This window comes from Portunus trituberculatus, chromosome 40 (genome assembly GCF_017591435.1).
Source record: "Portunus trituberculatus isolate SZX2019 chromosome 40, ASM1759143v1, whole genome shotgun sequence".
Classification (NCBI taxonomy): domain Eukaryota; kingdom Metazoa; phylum Arthropoda; class Malacostraca; order Decapoda; family Portunidae; genus Portunus; species Portunus trituberculatus.
In genome coordinates this window covers 29,282,730-29,308,623 of record NC_059294.1, presented here as the reverse complement: position 1 = coordinate 29,308,623, position 25,894 = coordinate 29,282,730, and the positions used below count along the sequence as shown (strand labels likewise).

Here is a 25,894-nt window from a genome sequence, read left to right as displayed (position 1 = left end):
GATAAGGAGTTGGTACCTCTAGTACCACACAAGCAACTACAATAGTTTTGGTTGTATCTAAATTTGTCCTCACTTTTTTCCCCAAGTACCCAAACCTTCTTTTTAATACGCCGAATGCCCGTTCAATAGTGTTTCTGGTTTGTGAATGACTTAAGTTATAAGCACGCTCATGGGCATTACCTGGAAATTATACAGGTGTCATTAGATACCTTTTCAGGGGATACCCTGCATCTCCCAAGTAGATGATACCTGGGATTTAAATTAACTTCTATTTCAACACATAGTATGCTGTTTTCAAAAATTCTACTGTCGTGGACACTCCCAGGCCAACGGGCAACAACATTATGGAACTCTAGGTTTGGGCCACACACAGCCTGGACATTTAATGAGAAATACCCTTTTCTACACCTAAATATTTCAGGGTTTTCCCCAGATGGTCTCAGTATAGAGATGTGTGTACAGTCGATTGCCCCTACCACACCAGGCATTCCACTGATATCATGGAATTGCTCCACTGTTCGCCGCAGGTCATTGCCACTAGGTGGTTTTATGTACCGCTGGCTTGATCAAACCAGCGATTGCTCTTGATACAACCTTCAAGCATCTGCTGACTGTAATTTGCGAAGCATCATGGCAGTTCCCTAAGGTAATCTGGTGGTCTCCCGTTGCATGCAACGCACTGCAATCAGGGTTTGCAGGTGTGGCGGAACAGGACAGCCTGTAAAAAAAGGAAATTTATATTGTGATTGCAAACGACCAATGTTATCTAATTTACAATTGAATTAAAGGTATCAGTTTTTTTTTTACTTTACATTAAATTATAAGATGAGGCGTCTATTATAGGAAGATCTTAAGCACCACCTTTTAAAAAACGAGAAAAACGCTCCTTAAGTTTTTCCTATATTTCTCGCCAACCAATAAAGATATCGCCTCGCATAGACGGCGCGTTCTCATTGGGTCCGTCACCACATAACCCCAGCCCTCAAGTTGAGGCACGTTTAAGAAACGCTGCGACATAGGGCCTTACTCTAATACACCACGCACCACGTTTATTACTTGACAACGTGGGACCAGAAAGCGACCACAAAATGTTTTTTTGGATGAGAGTTTCGACCATCATGCATTCTGTGAAAGCTCTATATTCACTAGTAGTAAAATAGAGCAGATCACGAAGAACCCGGGTGCGCAGCCAACTCCAAAATGTGGTCGGTGGCGCTTACGACCTTCCTATAATAGATGCCTCATACAGTATACCATGAAAATTTTGGCAACATCATTAGCATACTATTATAATCAGAAATTATATTATATACCTCTTGAGTCACTTGGGGCTGAAAGTTGGTCTTTAATTTCTTCAATGAGGTCATACATTGAAGTTTTGTCTAATCGGAATCAATCCACAAACTCCTCGTCACTCATTGTAGTGAACGGGTTCATCCGATCTGAAAGTGAACTTTAGTTACGTTTTTTTTTTATACCAAATAACCTTTAACACAACAACTCTAGAAAAAAATTTGTATGGCAAGACCTTCGCTTCGTGAAGCCATTAGTGAAGCATTAGTGACAAACAAAAAAATAAACAAAAGATATAGCTTGTCGCCACATTTTACCTTTAAAAATCCTGCGACGTTTTCGTGCGATAGCTCCCTGGGCTTCTTCCAGCTCCTCATCCTCCAACTGATCCAAAAGTTCCCAGTCATCCCACAGCTCCTGATACTCGTCCATGTTCACCAATATCTGTATGAACAATGATACAAATTATAACACATAAGAAAACACCAGGTATATTTCCATACCTAACCTACCAGACATAACCAACTAACTAATGCTGACTGCCCTGGAATCAAACCCCGGCCCATGGGTTTGTAGATAGGCATGCTAACTATCACACACCCCCTAAGCTATCCTAGACTAACCAAATCTAACATAATGTAATAATTCATGAAAACTTTTTGCTGAAATTATTGTATCCTATCCAACAATATCCTAACCTAGCAACACCTAACATAATGTAAAAAATTCATGCATAATTTTTCCGCAAGGTTAGGATAATATAAGCAAAAAATTTCCATGAGTTTTTACACTAGGTTAGGTTAGTGTAGGATAGTTTATTTGGGGTCCTGGGGTGCAACCCCCCAGCTAGTAGGTTACTAGTATGTTAGGTTAGGAAAATTTCAGCAAATATTTTCCATGAATTTTTACATTCGGTTAGATTAGGTGAGGTTAGGTTTGGTTAGGCAAGGATAGCTTAGCGGGGTTCTGGAAGGCTGCGCCCACAGTTAACCTAAACCAGTTTCCCTAAACTAACCTCTATCTACCTGAAACCTTCAATACATTATTAATCATAACCTTGGTGATATCATGTTAGGTTTTTTTGGGGGAAGGTTAGATTATCTTTGGTTTTGTTTGGCTAGGCAGGGTCAGATTTAGGTTTGATGAGGCCCTAAGCTATTGGTAGTAATGAGGCCCTTTATATGTCCAGGTGTCCTTTGTCAGCGACATATTGTCACTGTGTATTTTATGTTTTGTGGCCCCAAGAGAGTGGGGCCCTGCTATAGCTTGTTGAGCTTATATGTAAATCTGGCACTGTGGCTAGGTCAGGTTAGTTTCAACCCTGCTTGTCTTCTTAATATGCATAGTTAAGGGCAGATATTCATAACCCTTGGGTAAAATGTGAGGATATATATATATATATATATATATATATATATATATATATATATATATATATATATATATATATATATATATATATATATATATATATATATATATATATATATATATATATATATATATATATATATATATATGTGTGTGTGTGTGTGTGTGTGTGTGATATATTTAAATTGTATTTGAGATGAAAATAGCCATGAAAGATCCTCAGCCATGTGTATTTTGGCATAGTGTACTCTGAGCAATGAAGGCCACACTTGACCTATTACTTCTTCACATAATATGTTAACCCCATCAGTTAACAGCTAAAAGCAAACCTTGTAGCATGGAAATGTACTCAGCTGCTCCAATAATGGGATGAAAATAACCTTAGTATGGGCCTCTCCTGGCATGTATTTTGGGATGGTCTACTCGTATACTGAGCAATGAGGGCCACACTCAACCATTTTACTTGCTCATATATTATAAGTAAACTCTATCATTAAGCTGTTAAATACTAATATCATGACGAGGAAGTGGGCTCACCTGGTTCAATAATGCGAGGATAAATACTGAGGAGACTCGGCGTCAGTGAGCAGGGAAGGGGGAAGATGCGGGCTGTGCTGTTCCTTCGCCGCTCGCCCTTCCCCCGCGAGGCGAAGGGTTCTCTGGCGGCCCAAAACACACTTAAGTTTACGGTTTGTGTGACGAAGGATCCTCATGCCCGAGGAAGGGGGAAGGGAATGTTTATGTTTGTGGCAGTAAGCTTCCCGTCTACTCGCGACGCAAAGTGCAGGTCAACTTCGGTCTTCGCCGCTCCTTTGACCAGACTTTTTACGTGGGGAAGTTTCTCAAGCCATCATCGGTGCGGACCTGCTAGCACACTACATCCTTCTCGTGGATGTCAAAGGACGGAGGCTCATCGACCCACTTACCTACATCTCCTCTCCTGCTCAACCAGCACCAGGTGACAGCACGCACCTCACCGTCATCCAAAAGGATCACCAGTTTGTTACGCTTCTCAGGTCGTTTCCCACGCTGAAGCAGCCCTACTCAGTGGAGTTACCTATCAAGCATCACGTCACGCATCACATCGAGACTTCAGGACCTCCAGTTCACGCCAAGGCCCGTCATTTAGCTCCTGAGCGCTACCGTCAAGCCAAGGCTGAGTTCAAGTCTCTGATGAGCCAAGATATCATACGGCCCAGCAGCAGCAACTGGGCATCTGCTCTCCACATATTAGAGAAGAAGAATGGTGACATAAGGCCTTGCGGAGACTACTGTGGTCTTAACTCACGCACCAAGGAAGACAGATACCCAGTGCCCTACATTCAAGAGTTCTGACAGCTCGCTGGTTCTTCCGTCTTCTCCCGTATCGACCTCATCAAGGCCTTCCATCAGATTCCTGTGCACCCTGATGACATACCGGAGACAGCCCTCATCACGCCCTTTGGTCTGTTTGAATACGTCAGGATGCCGTTTGGGTTACGTAACTCAGCCTAGACCTTCGTGGCTTACCCTTCTGCTTCGCCTACATTGATGACGTACTCATCGCGAGCCCAGACAAAACCTCACACCACCAGCAACTCCACCAAGTTTTCACACGCTTGCGAGACTACGGTGCCCAGATCAACGCGGACAAGTCTGAGTTTGGTGTCTCTTCACTCATCTTTCTCGGCAACACCGTCTCCCCAGCAGGCATCACACCACTCTCCTCGAAGTGTGACGCTATCCAGCAGTTCCCGAAACCGACTAACCAGCGTCAGCTCAAGCAGTTCCTGGGTATAATTAACTATTACCACCACTTCATTCCAAACTGCTCACTCCTGTTTAAGCCTCTACACGCCATGACTAAGCTCTGCAAGCGTGGCCAGTCCGTCTCCCTCACCTGGACTACAGACACCACCGCTGCGTTCCTCGCAGCCAAACAGGCTCTCAGCGACGCAGCTACGCTGTCCTTCCCTACTCCGGATGCAGAAGTCTCCCTCGCCTGCGACGCAAGCGATACCGCCTCAGGCGCAGTCTTCCAACAGCTCGTGAACGGTACATGGAAGCCCATCGCATTCTCCTCAGAGAAGTTCAACAAGGCAGATTCTAACTACAGTGCCTACGACCGCGAACTTCTTGCCATCTTCAAGGCCATCAAATGGTTCCAGTACTTCTTTGAAGGCCGTCGCTTCCACGTGTACACCGACCACAAGCCCCTCACCATTGCGTTCCTGAAGAACAAGGCTTCCCAGTACACTACCGACATACGCTACATCAAAGGTGCAGATAACGCACCCACAGACGCACTCTCCCGCAGTTTTGCGCAGTGTCCTCCTCCTCTTCCCTTGACTACGCCGCTGTTGCCGCCAACCAGTCTGGTGACACCGAACTAGACAGACTCCTGCACAACACGGCGTTCCAGATGAAGCAAGTCACTTTTCCAGGCACCAAGGTCGCCGTCTACGCTGACGTTTCCACGGACACCATTCGTCCTTACCTGCCCCAGCGACACCGCTACGTGGCCTTCCGTCAGCTCCACGACCTCTCCCACCCTGGCGTCCGCGTCTCACAACGCCTCGTGACTTCTCGCTTCATCTGGGAGGGTATGAACAAGGTCATCCGTCTTTGGACCCGCACCTGCACGCATTGTCAAGCTTCCAAGGTCATCCCCCCCACAAGATGGGAACCGCCTTGTCGTGGTGGGGGGTGCTTGCGTGCCCCTGTGACCTGGCGAGCTACACTAGAGGGGGCTTAGGCCCCTGCTCTGCCCTTTCGAGGAGGAGAGGGCTACCCATGCTAGTACGGTCGCCAGTGAGGGGCCAGACTAAATGGTTCCTACGTAGGCTGCTAGTGGACCAGCGGAGCCACCCGCTGGAGGGATCGCCCAATAGGGGCCGTCCTATGCTGGATGGTTGGATGTCCAGGCTGGGATGCTTTGGGAGGGGGGTCTCAGCTCTGTCGTGGACAAACATTAGTATCATGTGGGGCCTTTTTTTAAAACGACTGGTCCGCATGGGAACGAGGTACCCTGTCCACGGCAGCCAGCGCTCTCTTCCATTGTAGTCCCAGTAGGTGGTTTCCCTTGCCCCTGGAGCCAATCTTTTGTGTAACTGTTTTTTATGGGAAAACACAAAAAACATTCAGGTTCTCGTGAGGTGGCTGACCTGGCCCACGAGACGTCATCTTCAGGTCTGAGTAAGGAGGAGGATTCCCCTCCACAAGGGCCTCCCACAGCAGTCTCCTGTTCTGGAAGTACTTCTGAGGGACGCATTTCTGCTGCATATGACTCCCTTGTGATGATAAATGTTAATCCATCATTTTCCTATCATGCCTTGCAATCACTTCTCAAGGCGTATGGTACGGTTGTTCACATTCGACTGGTTTATGATAAGGACTTTCCTTCTAACCGTTGCTATGTAACTTTTCTGTCATGTGATGAAGCTCGTCTGGTTTATATAAGAACATGTAGCATCTCTGCCCCTTGCCGGCTCTAGTTTTAAAACTGAATTTCTCCAGTCACGTATTATTTCAGAGAGTGACATGGATTACATCCCAAATGTTTTTGAAAACTATTTAGAGAATTCAGTTCCAGAAATCCGCCAGATCCCGCCTCCACGTTGGTTTGTGGCGTACTATAGAAATGAGCGTGAGCATTTCATCCATGCCTCCCGGTATCTTGCCAAAGAAATCGGCACGATTCCTGAGGGGAATCTGAAGAAGTATGGGAAGGGGGTGCTCGTGCGAGCTAAAGATATCACGCAAGCGAGGATGTTGCAACATCTCCCATGCCCTTCTGACAGCATGTTTGAGACTGTTAAGGCTCATCCCACCTTTAACTATAGCAAAGGTTGTGTTTATAGCCAAGATCTCTATGAATTTCCAGAGAGGAAATACTAGCAATGTGTCCTAGCTCAGTCAAAAGGTGACTAAGATGAGGAACTCCTCCAACATGGTCCTTCTCACCTTTTTGGTTCCACCCTCCTGACCGTGTTCATATCGGTCCTATCAATCTTAGGGTGAGGCGTTTGTTTCTCGCCCTCTTCAGTGCTTCTCATGCTATGGGTACGATCACGGCAAAACCTCATGTAAGGAAGCTTCTCGATGTGGTAATTGCTCTGCACTAGACTCACATACTGAGGAGCATTGCAATGCTGCAGCTTATTGTTTCCATTGCCGTGATGCTCACCAGGTATGTTCCAGTCAATGCCCTAGGTATCGCCTGGAGCAGGACATTCTACAGCTTCCTAATAGTCAGTTTATCAGCCTCAGTAGCGCCCGCCGTGAACTCCTGTACCGCCAGAAGGACGGTACTAGTGCGACATCCTATGCTTCATTGGCCGCTCGGTCTTCGATTGAGTCTGCCGGTCCAAAGACAACTCCTCCTGCTACCTCTCGCTCTGTTGGGGCGTGTGGTCCTGTTCATCTGGCTAACAGGTTTGCCCTTTTGTCCAATGACTCGGTTGAGTCATCTCTTAGAAGTAACGAAAATATACGGACTTGACCAAAGTAACCCATGTAGTAGATGTCCATTTGCCACCTGTATCGCCTAAGCCTTTGAAGGGCCTGACCAAGTGGCACCGCGGAGTCGATAGATTTAGCTCAGCCTAAACAATCTAAGGTTTCTCTCGGTGCACGTGATCGTGAGTCCTCCAGGGACCGCTCTGCAATGGTAGCTCCAGTAGTTTCTGTCCAGCCTCCTGTGACGCCCTCCGTCTCAGATCGGGCTTCTTGTGATGAGGACGGTCTTAGCATGGAGACGTCCGATGATATTGTCACAGCCGTCCCTCGTGGACCCGCTGTGTCAAAAGTGCAGTCCAGCCTGACCCTCGTCCTCCGAGGACCGGTAGGAGTGATGATGGTTCGCATCACTCACCGGTAGGCCGAAAGGCTGCGGTCCAACGACCCGGCACATCACAACTCCCGGTGTCTTCTCGTCGGTTGATTATTTCTAGTCAGGTGAGTCACGGGCAGCCTTCAAAAGGCTCGCCCGTCCACTGCACCTAAATAGTCATCTTCAAGCTTCTACAGTGGAACTGTAGAGGCCTTCGCGCCTCGTGGGGAACTCCGAGCTTTATTGTCGGAGTTCTCTCCAGCCTGTGTAGCTCTACAAGAGACTATGCTAGGTGATAGTACTTATTCTAGTCCTCCTGGCTATCGTGCCTTTTTAACACTCCTTTCCTGACCAGGGCCACCACGGTGGCACAGCTATTCTAGTCCGTCAGGACATACCTGTTGTCCCTTGCAACTCAACTCTCCCTTCAGGTGGTTGCTGTTAAGGTCTTTATGGGACGATCCTACACTATTTGCAGTTTATATCTCCTCCTCGGCTTCCTGTCTCCAGGGGTGAGCTTGACGGCCTGGTGCGTCAGCTGACTCCGCCTTTCCTTTTGTTGGGAGATTTTAACGGCCGTCACCCATTGTGGGATGAAGGTGCTAGTAATCCTCGTGGGGTTTTAATCGGTTCTTTTATTGAGGATGAGGATTGGAGGTTTTAAATTCTGGGGATGTTACACATTTCCACAGTCCTACTGGGACTTTTACAGCTATCGATCTTTCTCTGTGTACATCTAATTCTTTCCTTGATTTTAATTGGCGGGTCCTACCGGATTTACACGGTAGTGATCACTTTCCGATTTTATTACAATCTGTGAACTCTGAGCCACATTCCCGGCCCCCACGCTAGGTTTTAGACAAGGCAGATTGGCCTCGATTCACAGATCTTAGCTCTTTTATCCGTCCGCTGGCTGACTTTTCTACATGCTGAGGCTGTTGATTATTTTACTGATTTTTTTGTATGCCGCATCACTTCAGACAATCCCTAGGACGTCCGGTCGCTTTACTAACCGTCCCGTTCCTTTGTGGAATGCAGCATGCACAAACGCTGTAAAAGCGAAACGGGCGGCTTTCTCTCGTCTCCGGCGACATCGTGGGGACCCGCAGTGCCTGGAAGCTTTTCGACGCTGCCGAGTTCGGGTCCGCCGCGTTTTGAAAGAAGCACAAAAAGCCTCTTGGAAAGCTTATGTATCTTCCATTAATGCCCGCACCCCTCTTACAGATGATTTTAACCCGTACAGCGTCAGAGACGTACTAGATACGTCGGCTACTCTGAGCGAACCGGGCGTCAGAGACGTATGAGATACGTCGGCGAGCTTTCTCGTGTGTTCGGAGGTATTGCGTCCTCAAAACCTACCATTATACTGCCATCATGCACTGTAGACATTGCTCATGCTGCCTCCTCGTCCTTGCTAGCATGAATGCTTCCTGTATTTATTTATTACAAATTTGAACTTTAGCAGTTTCTGCTGCCTTCAGCTAGGTGTGCGGACTGACGCCTCAACTCCGCTAATATGAACAAAGCGTAACTTCCATTACTTACTCTTACCATTCAGTTGCTTTTTGGTAACTGTTATACTGTGTTAGTGAAAACTTTTGTATGACATAAATAAGAATTTTCCAATCGCTTTGTTATAAGGCAAGTACATATTACTCGAAAATATTTGCACCGTGAAAGGCAACACTCCTCGCGATATCTCGTGTCCATTTTCATCCACAAGCATTCCCATACAGCAAAACATGACATGTTGTTTTCTTTCAACTCAGGAACGATATTATGCATGTGTCCAACTCGGGGATCGACTGGTGAGAAACGAGGAAGCGAATAAACTAGTCACATAAGGCTTTGGTAAGTCGCTAACCTTAGCGCAAAATATCTCGCACCAATTAATACCACTTCCAGTCAGTTCTGGGAGGAATGACTGTCATTTTCATTTGTTTCACATCATTTAAGACTGGTTTAGCAAAAAAAAAAAAAATCCATGATGTGGCCAGCACTGGCGAAATCACAAAGTCTCAGATTTGCTGACGCTGTACGGGTTAACAAAGTCCGCCGAATTGCTGGGAAGTATTCTGCTCCTGCCCAACCAGTTTTGTTCTCTGCTGGGCGAACGGTGGCAGATCCTAAGACTGTCGCCGACCTCTTCGCTGAGCACTTTGCCAGTGTTTCCCGGAAGGATCCTGCAGCCCCAGGCGCACGTTACCGCCAGAGAATGGAATCTCTCGGCATAAATTTTTCTTCCACTGGAGGGGAGTCCTATAATGTCCCCTTCTCTGCCTCCGAGTTGCGGACTGGCTTGTCCCAGTGTCATGACACTTCTGGTCCAGACGACATTCCTTATGCCTTTTTGCGTCACATGTCTGACAGTGCTTTTAACTTTTTATTAAATCTTTACAATATGATTTTTTTTTATACCATGTGGGCTTATCACATTTATGGGCTGAGGGGATACTTTTGGGGTACCTCCTATTTCAAAGCCCACCCGCTGGAAACCATTGCCCCAGTGAAACCCAACCTACACTCGGACCGTGGACAGGATTCGAACCCATGCGCTTGGAGACCTCTCAGACCCCAAAGCACGCATGGTTCCACTGTACAGCGGCTTTGGCATACCGGTGACTTTCCATCTTCTTGGGCTGTGGCAGTGGTTCTCCCATTTCCGAAGCCTGGGAAAGATCATCTCCAGTCTACGAACTACCGTCCTATCTCTTTGACATCTTGTATTTGTAAAGTGTTAGAAAAGATGGTAAATGTAAGACTCATGTGGTACTTGGAGAGAAGTACTTGTCATCGGTACAGTATGGCTTCCGAAAGATGAGGTCTACTACTGATACTCTTTTATCCCTAGAGTCCTCTATTTGTGAAGCATTTGCTAAGCATCACCATTAGGTTACTGTATTTTTTGACCTGGAGAAGGCCTACGACACAGCTTGGTGTCATGGGATATTACGTTCCTTGTTTAATTTTGGTCTCCATGGCCACCTTCCGATTTTAATCAGCAGTTTTTATCCAGACGTCTTTTACGGGTTCGAGTTGGAGTGTTCTCTCCGAGGCTAGTGCTTTAAATGATGGTGTCCCACAGGAAGTATTCTTAGTGTTATCTATTTGCAGTCGCCATAAATGGTGTCATAGATACTCTACCAGATGGCGTTCACAGCTCCTTATATGTTGATGATTTATGTATTTCTTTTGCTGCTGCTAGGATGTCACTGATTGAGCGCAAGCTCAACTGGCAATCAATAGGGTGTCCAGTTGGGCCAACATAAATAGGTTTTCGATTCTCCACCTCAAAGACCGTGTCCATGCATTTTGTCGTAATCGTGGTGTCCATCCAGATCCCGATTTATATTTAGCCAATAGACGCCTCTCATGCGTGAAGGCGACTCGATATCTTGGCCTTTTATTTGACAACCGTCTCACCTGGGTTACCCATTTCCGTTCTCTTAAGGCGTCTTGTCAGCAGGCATTATCCCTTCTTTGAGTTTTAAGTCACACCTCTTGGGGTGCGGACAGGGACACGTTGCTGCTGCTTCACCGTACACTTATACTTCCCACGCTGGAATATGGCTGTGAGATCTACTCATCCGCAACGGATGCACGACTACGCACGCTTGACCCCGTGCATCATGCTGGGGTCCGCTTGGCTACGGGTGCATTTCGGACATCTCCAATACCTAGCCTTCTAGTGGATGCTGGTTTCTGGCCGCTCGACCTCCGGCGCCAGTCTTCGATGCTCCGGTGTTGGTTTCGCACCCACCGTCTTCCCGATTCTGTCCCTTGTCTGTCAATATTGCGGGACTCGCGTTCGCAGGCGTATGTCACTCGACCGAGTCTACCTAACCCTTTTGGCCTTCGAGTGGCAAATCTTATGGCGGACTTATCTATCGACCCCACTCCTGTCTACTCTTTCCGGCTCCCACGAGTTGGTTATTGGCAGCTTCCGGTTGTTTCATTATGCCCTCCTGCCATGGATGGCAAGAAGGATTTTCTGCCAGCTCTGTCCCACACACGGTTTTTAGAACACTTTTTATCCATTCTGATGATATCCCTGTTTTACTGATGGTTCCAAATCCGACGCAGGCGTTGGGTTTAGTGTGGTTTTCCTCTTTTTATCGGTGTGGCAGCCTTCCTTCAGTGGCGTCCGTTTTACTGCGGAGCTGTCTGCCATAGTCCTAGCTTTACAGATAATTTTTACTCTTCCTGTTTCGTCTTTTACAATTTTTAGTGACTGTCGCAATGCTCTTACTGTTCTCTCTTGCACTGTCTCCCTTAATCCTTTGGTTTTATCAGCTCTGGAGTGGCTATATCTTCTTACCAAACGAGGATATCGTGTTGGGTTCTGTTGGGTCCCTGGTCACGTTGGTGTTCCAGGGAACGAACACGCAGACCGCCTCGCTAAAGAGGCAGCAAGTCGGGCTCCATCTCCTGCTCCTGTTCCGTTTCGAGATGTATTTCCTCTAATTCGTGAGGCAGTTGCAGCAATTTGGCAGAGGAGATGGCTAACGGATCACTACTTCCTCTATCCCTCACTGGACATACACCCATGTCCGGGATCGTAGGGCACAGACTTTATTGGCGCGACTGCGTGTAGGTCACACGTACCTTACGCAGAGGTTCCTCCTGACCAGGGACCCTCAACCTTATTGTGATGACTGCTTGGTGCCGCTCACCGTGCGGCACCTGTTGGTAGAGTGCCCTAGTTTGATAGAGTTACGACACAGCTACTTTACCGCTGTTGCGGTAGAGATGGCGGTGTCTATCACCTATCTCAGGTCCTTGGACCAGCGTGTTTGGCCCTTGGCCATGATGTATTCGGTTTTTTGGGAGAGGCTGTCCTTCTCCCTTATTTGTGAATTTTAGAATTTTGTTTGTATTTTATATATATTATAGTTTCATTGTTTTTTTTTTTATAGTTTTTAGCTATTTTTAATTCTATTGTTTTTAACTGCTTTTAGTTATTTTACAAATTTTCTTTTAAACCTTTTTGTCAGCGGCGCCAAATGACCTTAGCCGTTGCGGCGCCTTATATAAAATCCATCCATCCATCCGCCACACTCACTCGCCGCCTGGCATCTTCCCGCACCCCACTGGCAGATTTGATCACCAGCCCATTGACCTCGTTGGTCCTATACCTCCCTCAGCTGGCTATCGTTACATCCTCATCTGTGTGGATCGTTTCACACGCTGGGCTGAAGCCACGCCCCTGGCTGATATTACCACGGACACCGTCGCTCAAGCCTTCATAAATACTTTGGTCTCCAAGATGCGGTGTTCCGCTCAGCCTCACCTCTGACCGCGGCGGCCAGTTTGAAGCTAAGGTGTGGAGCAAGGTCATGGCTCTCCTCGGTATACGCCGTTACAGGACTTCTATCTACCAACACAGAGCAACGGCATCGTGGAACGTTTCCACCGCCAGCTTAAGTCCTCCCTCATGGCCTCTGCACACCGTAAGCACTGGTCCCTGGCTCTTCCTCTCGTTCTCATCGGCATCCCTGAAAGAAGACCTCCAGCACTCGTCAGCTGAGTTGGTTTATGGCACTAACCTTCGTCTTCCAGGCGAGATAATGGCGCCCACTCCTGCTTCTCCTCCAGGCGTGCCCAAGACTTCGCTTCCCGCCTGAACAGTGCCATGAGCCACCTCCAGCTAGTGCCACCTCGCTCCTCGCCGGGGAAAACTTTCGTCAGCCGGGACTTCGCTGACTGCTCACACGTCTTCATCCGTGTGGATGCTGTGCACCCTCCTCTCACACAACCTTACCAAGGCCCCTACCGTGTCCTGCGACGCACACGGAAAACCGTCACCGTGGACAGGAACGGCTCCCCGGACGATGTATCCATAGACAGGATGAAACCTGCCTACATGCTGGAGCTTGCCAACACAGCTGTCCTCGCCGCTGTCCAAGGCCACAACACAGAGGATCTGTTTCTCGTTACCTCGTCACTTGTCACTAGAGGGAGGGTTATGTAGTAAATCATTCAGTTATCCAACTCATTCCATATTTTCTATGTTACGACATTTCTAAGACAGACTAATACAAATTCGTTTTCTTTCTTTTTATATACTATTTCTCTACATATTACATTCATTCATACGCTGTACATACAAGCTCTTTCTTATATTTCACTACTTTCCACACTGACGATTCACAAGTACACACATCATACACGAATACTTTTCATATCATTCATCACATCCAAAAATATAAAATGTAAACCTCACTATTTAAAAAATTAATATAATCTGGACTGACCACTGTATTAGTCGAGATCACCCTACATCCTCACGTGCCAGTCCAGAGGCTTTCAATAAACGTGTCCAACTTAACTATGACTAGCAGTGAAGACAAACCAGTGTGTCTCTGGAACACGCTCTTGAACCCCCAGTATTCACTGAACGTTACATGGCTAGACTTTAGTAATGAGCTTTGGGTAAACCGGATGGTATCCAACATTTCCCTCATCCATCCCCAGGTGGTGATCTGACATCCTCTTGTTGGATAATATGAGTGTCCTTCCCTTTGCATGGCTTGGACTGGTGCGATGGTGTCGTCAACTAAGATGTGTTGCCTGCACAAAAGTCAGTGTTTCCTCCTTCGTGACGAGCGCTGGTGTCTTCTTGGTGCTTTGCTTGTGCTGGAAGGCACAGAAGGTTCATGACATGGCTGGCGAGGTCTGATATATCCGATCTCACTGAATTACTTCCACTTTTCGATCAATCGTTCTTACCTACCTCCACACTCAGATTCATGTTGTTGATGAACCTGATGCACCTGCATCAGTCAGTTTCTCCTCTCTGGTGATAAGTTGTTTTGAATACCTTCCTTGTATACATACGCGGGGGAAGGGGCAGTAGCTTGTACATCCTCTGCTTTCTCGTCGGAGCTCGCTGTCTCTTCATCTAATTCGACAGGAGATGGTTGGGTTTCCTTCACTCATTCTGCCTCCCTGTCTTAAATACTATCCCTTTTTATCTTTCTTGGCTATAGGCCTCAGTCAACAGAGCACTCTCCGCCTCAGTCACCAGACCACTTTCAACCTCAGTCACCACTCCTAGTAGACCCTGTTGGCTCTTAGTGGTGGTCGACCCTATCGGTTTCCCTATCGCATATATAGGCCTCAGTCACCAGACCACTCTCAGTTTCAGTCACCCCTCCTGGTAGACCCTGTTAGCTCTTTGTGGTGGTCGACCCTATCGGCCTCCCTATCGCGTATATAGGCCTCAGTCACCAGACCCCTTTCACTCTCAGTCACCACTCTTGGTAGACCCTGTTGGCTTTTAGTTGTGGTTGACCCTATCGTCCTCCTTATCGCATACATAGGTCTCAGTCACCAGACCACTCTCAGCCTCAGTCACCTCAACTGGTAGACCCTGTTGGTTCTTAATGGTGATCGATCCTATCGGTCTCCTTATCGCGTATATAGGCCTCAATCGCAAGACCACTCTTACCCCCAATCACCCCTCCTGGTAGACCCTATTGGCTCTTAGTGATGGTCAATCCTATTGACCTCCTTATCACTTATTCAGTTACTCCTCGGTTGGCAGACTAGTCTCAGCCTCAGTCACTTCAACTGGGAGACCCTATTGGCCATTATTCTACCCTCCTATACGTACAGACACGGGCAAGGGACGCTAATGTTCGCTATATCCAGTATACATAGTTATCGGTGTCATTTTACTAAATTGAGAAGAGAGAAAATGTTTAATAGTTGGACGGAGAGCAAATCCAAATACACACAAAAGGAACAGAAATGTTCACTACATAAGCCAGAACGACAGCGGTTATACTTCACTCCTAGTAACGTACGAACGGACGCACAAACGTTCACCGTCGTGCAGACGCGGTGTAACGGTGTTACATGATAATATGTGTCGTACTTGTAATTAATTTTCTAATTATTAGGGTGCGTTTACTCCACGCGAATCGAATCGATTAAATTCATGAAGAATCATTTGAATCAAGTCATTTTGAATCTGCATAGTTCCAACTGACTGAGTAACAACACATCTGATTCACATCACTCAGATGGTTCAGTACCAAGGCAGCCTTCGGGAAGTATGGACGTATTAGCTTTTGCAGAAATAGCAACTTACAGTTGCCAAATAAAAATGTAAATCCATGTCCATAACGCTTTTTGTTATTTGTTTTTAAAATATGCAGAATGATATTATGTAGTAATTCGTAGGCTGCAGCAGTTCCTTCTAGCTATGAGCTATGGTTCAGTACAATACATGTACATGATTTCGTCGCACAGGATCACTGGGATCATATATAGCACGTTATCCTCTTACTAAATTGATTAGAACGTCCACTAGCATGGTGCTTACTGAATCGCCTTGATTCATGAAAAATGAGTCCAAACCAATCATTGATTCTGAATCGCCATGAATCGGCGTGGCGTGATTTGAATTGACTCGATTCGCCTAGTGTAAATGGTTACATTGAAATTAATGTGGCGAATCAACACGATTCGCCAATTGTGTTGATCCTTCATGAATTGAATCGATTCGATTCACTTGGTGTAAACGCACCCTTATTATATGCCCAAGTATACATATATGCATAAGTGTTGGCACCCCAGGATTCCACATAGGGTGGCCAGACCTGATCTCACCACCCTACGTCACAATTTGATGGAATTTTCCACAACCTATTTCGAGTGCCATCGATATATACGGTTGCATCTACCGTACATCATGTAAGTGATTTGCCTGTGTATCCTTTACGTAATACATCTTAATATGTATTATTCTCAGTTCATAAGTAACTTTATCTTGCCTAATTCATGTAATTAGAATATAATCATCGATATATTCATATACAGTGGTTGTAGTAAACCCAATCATAAATTCCAGTGTCAGCACCTTTTCGAGGCACCCAGGCCTCCGAGGGCCAGCCTGAATGGAGTCGTGTGAGGATTGTAGGCGTGATCACGCTGGGACACAGGCTTGTCCTGCACCTCTCACCTCCCCAAAACGCTTTATTTAATTGTAAATAGATATATAGATTACGTTCACCTTTAATATTCACCTGAAACCCACAGAAACACATCCAAGTGACTTTACCTACAACATATAGATAAGAAGTATTCAATAGCATCCTTGGGTAATTGATAACTCAGAACAACGGGCAAGAGACGGTAACGTGTGCTAGATCCAGTATAAATAGATATCGGCCTCAAAAGGCTCGCCCGTCCACTGCACCCAAATAGTCATCTTCAAGCTTATACAGTGGAACTGTAGAGGCCTTCGCGCCTCGTGGGGAACTCCGAGCTTTGCTGTCGGAGTTCTCTCCAGCCTGTGTAGCTCTACAAGAGACTATGCTAGGTGATAGTACTTATTCTAGTCCTCCTGGCTATCGTGCCTTTTTAGCACTCCTTTCCTGACCAGGGCCACCACGGTGGCACAGCTATTCTAGTCCGTCAGGATATACCTGTTATCCCGTTACAACTTAACTCTCCCTTCAGGTGGTTGCTGTTAAGGTCTTTATGGGACGACTGTACACCATTTGCAGTTTATATCTCCTCCTCGGCTTCCTGTCTCCAGGGGTGAGCTTGACGGCCTGGTGCGTCAGCTGACTCCGCCTTTTCTTTTGTTGGGAGATTTTAACGGCCGTCACCCATTGTGGGATGAAGGTGCTAGTAATCCTCGTGGGGTTTTAATCGGTTCTTTTATTGAGGATGAGGGATTGAGGTTTTAAATTCTGGGATGTTACACATTTCCACAGTCCTACTGGGACTTTTACAGCTATCGATCTTTCTCTGTGTACATCTAATTCTTTCCTTGATTTTAATTGGCGGGTCCTACCGGATTTACACGGTAGTGACCACTTTCCGATTTTATTGGAATCTGTGAACTCTGAGCCACAGTCCCGGCCCCACGCTGGGTTTTAGACAAGGCAGATTGGCCTCGATTCACAGACCTTAGCTCTTTTATCCGTCCGCTGGCTGACTTTTCTACTTGTGCTGAGGCTGTTGATTATTTTACCGATTTTTTTATTTCAGTAGCGCTTCAGACAATCCCTAGGACGTCAGGTCGCTTTACTAAGCGTCCGTTCCTTGGTGGAACGCAGCATGCACAAACGCTGTGAAAGAGAAACGGGCAGCTTTCTCTCGTCTCCGGCGACATCGTGGGGACCCGCAGTGCCTGGAAGCTTTTCGGCGCTGCCGAGCTCGGGCCCGCCGCATTTTGAAAGAGGCACAAAGAGCCTCTTGGAAAGCTTATGTCTCTTCCATTAACGCCCGCACCCTCTTACGGATGTCTTTAACAAAGTCCGCCGAATTGCTGGGAAGTATTCTGCTCCTTCCCCACCAGTTTTGTTGTCTGCTGGGCGAACGGTGGCAGACCCTAGGACTGTCGCCGACCTCTTCGCGGAGCACTTTGCCAGTGTTTCCCGGAGGCATCCTGCAGCCCAGGCGCACGTCACCGCCAGAGAATGGAATCTCTCGGCATAAACTTTTCTTCCGCTGGAGGGAGTCTTATAATGTCCCTTTCTCTGCTTCCGAGTTGCGGACTGCTTTGTCCCAGTGTCATGACTCTTCTCCTGGTCCAGATGACATTCCTTATGCCTTCTTGCGTCACATGTCTGACCGTGCTTTTAACTTTTTATTAAATATTTATAATATCATTTGGCATACCGGTGACTTTCCATCTTCTGGGTACGAACTACCGTCCTATATCTTTGACATCCTGCATTTGTAAAGTGTTAGAAAAGATGGTAAATGTAAGACTCATGTGGTACTTGGAGAGGGAAGTACTTGTCATCGGTACAGTACGGCTTCCGAAAGATGAGGTCTACTACTGATGCTCTTTTATCCCTAGAGTCTTCCATTTGTGAGGCCTTCGCTAATCACCACCATCAAGTAACAGTCTTTTTGACCTGGAGAAGGCCTACGACACGGCTTGGTGTCATGGCATTTTACAGTCTTTGTTTAATTTTGGCCTTCGTGGCCACCTTCCTATTTTTATCCAGCAGTTTTATCCAGACGTTTTTACGGGTTCGAGTGGGAGTGTTCTCTCTGAGGCTACTGCTAAATGATGGTGTCCCACAGGAAGTATTCTTAGTGTTACATTATTCGCAGTCGCCATAAATGGTGTTATAGATACTCTCCCAGATGGCATTCACAGCTCCTTATATGTTGATGATTTATGTATTTCTTTGCTGCTGCTAGGATGTCACTGATTGAGCGCAAGCTCCAACTGGCGATCAATAGGGTGTCCAGTTGGGCCAACATGAACGGTTTTCGATTCTCCACCTCGAAGACCGTAGCCATGCATTTTTGTCGCAACCGTGGTGTCCATCCAGACCCGGATTTATACCTCGCCAATAGACGCCTCTCATGCGTGGAGGCGACTCGATATCTTGGCCTTTTATTTGACAACCGTCTCACCTGGGTTCCCCATTTCCGTTCTCTTAAGGCGTCTTGTCGGCAGGCATTATCCCTTCTTCGGGTTTTAAGTCACACCTCTTGGGGTGCGGACAGGGACACGTTGCTGCTGCTTCACCGTACACTCATACTTCCGAAGCTGGAATACGGCTGTGAGATCTACTCATCCGCAACGGATGCACGACTACGCACGCTTGACCCCGTGCATCATGCTGGGGTCCGCTTGGCTACAGGTGCATTTCGGACATCTCCAATACCTAGCCTTCTAGTGGATGCTGGTTTCTGGCCGCTCGACCTCCGGCGCCAGTCTTCGATGCTCCGGTGTTGGTTTCGCACCCACCGTCTTCCTGATTCTGTCCCTTGTCTGTCAATGTTGCGGGACTCGCGTTCGCAGGCGTATGTCACTCGACCGAGTCTCCTAAACCTTTTGGCCTTCGAGTGGCAAACCTCATGTTGGATTTATCTATCGACCCCACTCCTGTCCTCTCTTTCCGGCTCCCACGAGTTGGTTATTGGCAGCTTCCTGTTGTGTCATTATGCCCTCCTGCCATGGATGGCAAGAAGGATTTTCTGCCAGCTCTGTCCCACACACGGTTTTTAGAACACTTTTTATCCATTCTAATGATATTCCTGTTTTTACTGATGGTTCCAAATCCGACGCAGGCGTTGGGTTTAGTGTAGTTTTCCTCTTTTTATCGGTGTGGCAGCCTTCCTTCAGTGGCATCCGTTTTACTGCGGAGCTGTCTGCCATAGTCCTAGCTTTACAGATAATTTTTACTCTCCCTGTTTCGTCTTTTACAATTTTAGTGACTGTCGCAGTGCTCTTACTGCTCTCTCTTCTACTATCTCCTTAACCCATTGGTTTTATCAGCCCTAGAGTGGCTATATCTACTTACCAGAAGAGGATATCGTGTTGGGTTCTGTTGGGTCCCTGGTCACGTTGGTGTTCCAGGAATGAACACGCAGACCGCCTCGCTAAAGAGGCAGCAAGTCGCGCTCCATCTCCTTCCCTGTTCCGTTTCGAGATGTATTTTATGTAATTCGTGTGGCGGTTGCAGCAATTTGGCAGAGGAGATGGCTAACGGGGTCGCAACCTCGAAAATGGGAGAGATCACTACTTCCTCACTCCCTCTGTGGACATACACCCATGTCCGGGATCGCCGTGCACAGACTTTATTGGCGCGACTTCGTATAGGTCACACGTACCTTACACAAAGGTACCTCCTGACCAGGGATCCTCAACCTTACTGTGATGACTGCCTGGTGCCGCTAACGGTTCGGCACCTCCTAGTGGAATGCCCTAGTTCGACTGACTTAAGACACCGCTACCTCTACCGCTGTCGCAGTAGAGATAGCGGTGTCTATTATATCTCAAAAGTCCTTGGACCAGAGTGCCTGGCCCAGGGCCATGATGTTTTCGTTTTTGGGAGAAGGTGGCCTTCTCCCAAAGCTGTGAATTTTATTTGATTATATTATATGTATTTTAATGTTTTATTACTTTTATTGTATACTGTATTTTAGTTTTGATTTCAGAATTTTACTTTGTTTTTAGTTTTGTAGTTTTTAATTGCTTTTAGTTAGTTTTTGTTTTTGTTTTTTATTTACGATGTCTTTTTAATTTTACGATGTCTTTTTAACATTTCGTTGCGGCGCCAAATGACCGCTGATGTTGTGGCGCCTTATTTTAACCGCCCCCCCAACTGCCAGGCCCAGCGAGACGGCGGGAACGGGAGGGGGAGGGCGGCCGCACCGCGGAACAGCCAGAGGCCCGTGGCTGGGGCCGCCCCACAACACGTAATAATAAGAAATTAAAGGTGGGAATAAGGAGGTGCCCCTCACACGCCCCCGTTAAAGATAAAAGTTTTGAAAACAAAACATTACAATTTGTTTTTAAGCAGGAACTGATTAAAGGGAATGGCCCCCACTCGATACCCCAGGTATTGCACCCGAGCCTGTACAAACTCACACTTCTCCAAGTTGACATAGATGACCACGTCGTCAATGTACACGACGCAGTGAGTCAGGCCATCAGTGACTCGGTCCATAAGACGCTGGAATGTGGCCGGGGCATTACGCAGCCCTTAGGGATCACTTGGCACTGATAGACAGTGCCGTTGGCGACAAAACTCGCTATCTCCTTAGCCCGCTCTGTCAATGGGACCTGTCAGTACCCCTTGACAAGGTCCACTTTGGTAATAAATATAGCCGACCCAATTCGGTCCACAGTGTCATTTACACGGGGCAAGGGATAAATGTTCTTCAGAGTTTTGTCCTTTCTCCCACTCCCTTTCTATTATTTATTACTAACATTTTAATCAAACTTTTCGTTCTATCCACTTTCACGTCCTTTTTTTAGAGACGACCAACCCTTCAAGAAGTCAGCAGATCACACATGGGTGCCACAGAATGCATGAATTTAGTTCTTTCTGAGATTTTTTAATGGGACAAGGGAAAGTTAGTATTATTCAATGCCTCAAAAACACACCTCCTCCATGTATCGACTCGATATAATCTTCCAGACAACTGTCTTCTCCTCTTCATTGACACTTAAATGTCCCTTTCTTTTGCACTGAATATCATTGGTCTGTCCTATACTCTAATTTTAAACTGGAAAATTCACATCTCATCTCTTGCTAAAACCGCTTCTATGAACTTGAAAGTTTTGAAGCGACTCCGCCAGTTTTTCTTACCAGCCCCCAACAGCTTACTCTGTAGAAGGACCTCATCCGCACATATATGGAGAGCTCTTCGCATGTGTGGGGTTCCACTTACACAGTTTTATTAGATAGGATGGAATCAAAAGGTTTTTTGTCTCATCACCTCTTTTTCTCTAACTGACTGTCTTCATCCTCTTTCTCACCGCAGGAATGTTGCATCTCTTGCAATCTTGTACCACTATTTTCGGTATTATTTTCCTTTAATATGAACAGCATGTTGGCTTTTGTTAACCTTCTCCTCTTAAAGGCCTTGTTCTTCTGATCAATTTGAGCTCATACATACCCGTCGCAAATTGTTATTTATTTATTTATTTTTTTTTTTAAGATTAAACTCACTGTTATGTTAATCGCGGAAGGTGACGCATCACCTCGTGCAATGGACAGGCGGGCACTGAGGAACACCGTTTTGGTGTGCGTGTTCGTGTGTGTGTATGTTACAATATCTGCCCAAGCGCGATGTACTATGACGGTTCTTTTGTTTCAACATGAAACCAGTAGCCAATAAAAAAATATTAGAATTTATTCAGTCAATCATAATGTTGTATTTCAACATGTGGCAAGAGAAGCGGTTCAATTTGAAATATTTGAATCAGTCTTAGGAAGCTGTCACCGTATGGTGGGCGTAGCGTGCACTACTTCCTTGCTATTCACCAGTTTTTTTTTTTTTTTTTTTAACGATGAGAAAAGTGTACAGTTCCTAAGGGAGCACGGTGCAGTGGAGTGCCCCAAGTGTTACAAACCCTGTAAACTAAGAGAAAAGACTTGTGGGTGCACGGGCACTTACTACATTCCCAAAACTAAAAAAAAAAAAGGAAACTTGTGGCAGTACCCAGTCTCTCTCGTATTTGCGGCGCACGATGAGCGTCTCGTCAATATCAACTACTACTCCTGGATCACCATTAAGGTAATGACTTCCTTTGCATATCTTTGCCATTGCAGTTAGATTAGGATCTGTTGGGTTAAGTTATGGTTAGTGCGATTAGGTTAGATTAAGTTAGGTTTCGCTAGGTTAGGTTAAGTTAGGGAAAAATATACCAGAAAAAAATGCTTTGTTTTACCAATAGCTCGTATATCCACAACATACGAAAGGGGGGGAGAAGGTGAAAAAAAAAAAAAAATACCGTTTCGCAGCGAAAAGAAAGTGCATATTTATTCAAAACAGGTGAAAATCTAACATAAAAAAGAAAGAATTGGTTCGTTTTACCACAAAATCGTGTTTCCGTAAGAGCTGGAAGGAGAGAGGTTTAAAAAAAAACTACGGATTTGAGACGGAAACGAAGTGCATGATCATTCATAACAGGTCGAAATATACCAGAAAAAAAATTATTTCATCCAGAAGTGAGCTGTTCATGTTATTGTAAAATTTACCTTATTTTCATATTAACTGCTATTTTGATCTCGTAACTGTATGCCTCCACTTCTCCTGAGGCCTCGTTCCACAAAGCTTTCTTCTTCCTTTCACCCCTATCCTGTCCAAGTTCTTAATGCAAGAGTTGATCAGTACTCTCAATCATTTTTACCTTTCTCTGTTAAACTCTGGAACTTCCTACCTGTGTCTGTATTTCCAACTTTCTATGACTTGACTTCTCCTGTATGGGGACCGGTAACTGAGTGGGCCATCTTTTTTGCTATTGCCCTTGGCTAATTGCCCCCTCTTACATAAAAAAAAAATACATTTTTCAACTTTATAAAAATAAAGGTATAACAAACTCACATCCCCAGTAGAGGAAGAAGTGACTCTTGATGGAAAAAAGATTTCGGTTGATCCTCATACTGGCCTCCAGTGTGTCTGTAACGAAAGAGAAGGAAAAAAAATCTTTACTAGAATAATTTACAGATATGTCAAAAGCCAAAGTACCATAACTTCACTAAACTTCATCCAAATCAGTTCATTCCTATAAACCACATCTCTCTCCCTCTCTCATGTTAAAAGCATGATCTGACTGCACACACACACACACACACACACGTAGTGGATAAGCTGGTAAGCGTGGGATCAGGCAGACGTCCACGCGTATGTTCGAATCCCACCACTATGCCATTTGTCGAGTGGTTTAAAGTTACCTACATGTCACCATGATACCCAGGTTTTAGTTGATTACACCGAACATACGCTTGGGTGGTGATAGGGGCCCTAATATGCGTACCGTTATAAATAAAATTGCCTGCGCCACTAATGAGCGGAAGCTTAACAGCGCTTCCCATACATTCTTCAATTGTGCCTACAGGCGCTATAGGCTGTAACATAAAACACACACACCGGTAGCTTAGTGGTTAGAGCGCTGGCTTCACAAGCCAGATGACCGGGGTTCGATTCCCCGGCCGGGTGGAGATATTTGGGTGTGTGTCCTTTCACGTGTAGCCCCTGTTCACCTAGCAGTGAGTAGGTACGGGATGTAAATCGAGGAGTTGTGACCTTGTTGTCCCGATGTGTGGTGTGTGCCTGGTATCAGGCCTATCCGAAGATCGGAAACAATGAGCTCTGAGCTCGTTCCGTAGGGTAACGTCTGGCTGTCTCGTCAGAGACTGCAGCAGATCAAACAGTGAATTACACACACACACACACACACACACACACACACACACACACACACACACACACCTGGTGGTGCAATGGTAGCACACCCGACTCACAATTACGAGAACCTGGGTTCGATCCCTAGGTCAGGTCAGATCGAAGTGATATGGGCAAGGCTATTCAAATACGTATGTGATTCGTGTTCACCTAGCAGTGATGAAGTACCCGGTGTAATTCAAAAGTTGTGACCTGTTGGTAGGTAGGAGAAACAAACTGAATAAACCAATCACTAAGGTAGCTACGAGCAGCATCTTTAATGGGCCAAACGTTTCGACATTTCATCTTATATGACGTCATCATCAGTGGTCTAAAATAAAACGATAAAACAAATATAAGTATAAAGGAATAAAGTTAAAATGCTAAGAGAATTACAATGGTAAAAATTCACACTATCATAAGTGGGTATGCTGACAGAGTATTGTTGAGGGATGGCTTTACTTGGGAAAAAGATAGGGATTCCAGTATTCTTAAACTGTTTCTATTACAGGTGGCGAGGATACGGAAATGACTGAGATTGGGTTGAACCTTACATGAGAGGCAGTGGTCCCGTATCGCGGAAAACGGGGCGTTGTGTAGCGGGCGCCCTGTTCTGGCAGACTGGCCTAAATGCTCGCTGGCTCGGTTTATAAGTGAGCGCAAGGTGCTACCCACATACTCAGCCTGGCAGCAGGGACAAGTGAAACAATAAACAGCCGACGAGCGTAAGGCAGTTGGCAGAGTGTCCTTAAAAAGAAAAACAACTACCTATACATAGATTATTTATAGACACAATACGAAAATGTTTATTAGGATAATATTTTGTAAGTTTTTCATAGAGACCCCTTTCTAATTTCTTGAAAACCTCACCTAAAAATGGGATACGTAAATAGATTGTTTCTTTGGCAACAGTGGTAATTGGTTGTTTAAGATGATATTTACTTTGGAGAAAGTTATTCAGAGTTTTCTCAAACAGGTTGGTGGTGAAGCCATTATTATAGAAAAAATCCTTTAGGAAAGTAATTTCATTATGGAAATTTAGGTAAGAAGACAGAGTATAAAGGCACGGTGTAAGAGGGTACGGACTGAATTGATTTTGAAGCGGAAACTGCAAAAGCTGAAAAAAACTAATACCAAGACCAGAAAATGTAGGTTTACGATAAATAGAGGTGGAAAGTCTACCATTGATTTTTGTGATGTTTAGGTCAAGGAAGGGGATTTGTGAGTCTATTTCAGATTCCATAGTGAACTTGATATTGTCATGTTGTGAGTTAAGGTAATGTAGGAAATGGTCTGCATGTGATGCTTCCTTAAAAAACACCAAAGTATCATCAACATATCGTCTATATAACATAGGTTTGAAAGCGATAGGACAATCATCGAGCCAGTTTTGTTCGTGGTAACATAGGAAGATGTTAGCGAAGGTGGGTCCGAGTGGTGAGCCCATCGCCACGCCGTCTGTTTGTTTATATAATTCATTGTTAAAAACAAATAGATTATCCTTAACACAAACACGTATTACATTCGTAAATAGGGATTTTGTCATATTTTTTAAAATGTCCAGACCTGAGAACACAGAGTTTACACATATATCTATCGTCTCATCCAGTGGAATGTTAGTAAAACGTGACTGAACATCATAGCTAACCATAAAACACGAATCTGGTAGTCTGTAGTTCGAAAGGGATTGAGAGAGTTCATGAGATTTTTACAGTATAGTTATTAGTAGTGTATGGCCCAAGAATGGGAACCAGGAATTTT

The 25,894-nt window shown here is 45.7% G+C and overlaps 1 protein-coding gene across 1 annotated transcript in view; it reads right to left on the bottom strand.

Annotated features, from left to right (window-relative positions):
* Positions 1-23,368, bottom strand: part of LOC123516040 — a gene marked incomplete at its 5' end in the record, with an annotated part of 76,974 nt that extends 53,606 nt beyond the window's left edge. The window contains 1 exon segment of the mRNA XM_045275046.1: positions 23,294-23,368. Coding sequence (XP_045130981.1) covers positions 23,294-23,351 — 58 coding nt within the window.
* Between the last annotated feature and the right edge of the window lie 2,526 nt (positions 23,369-25,894).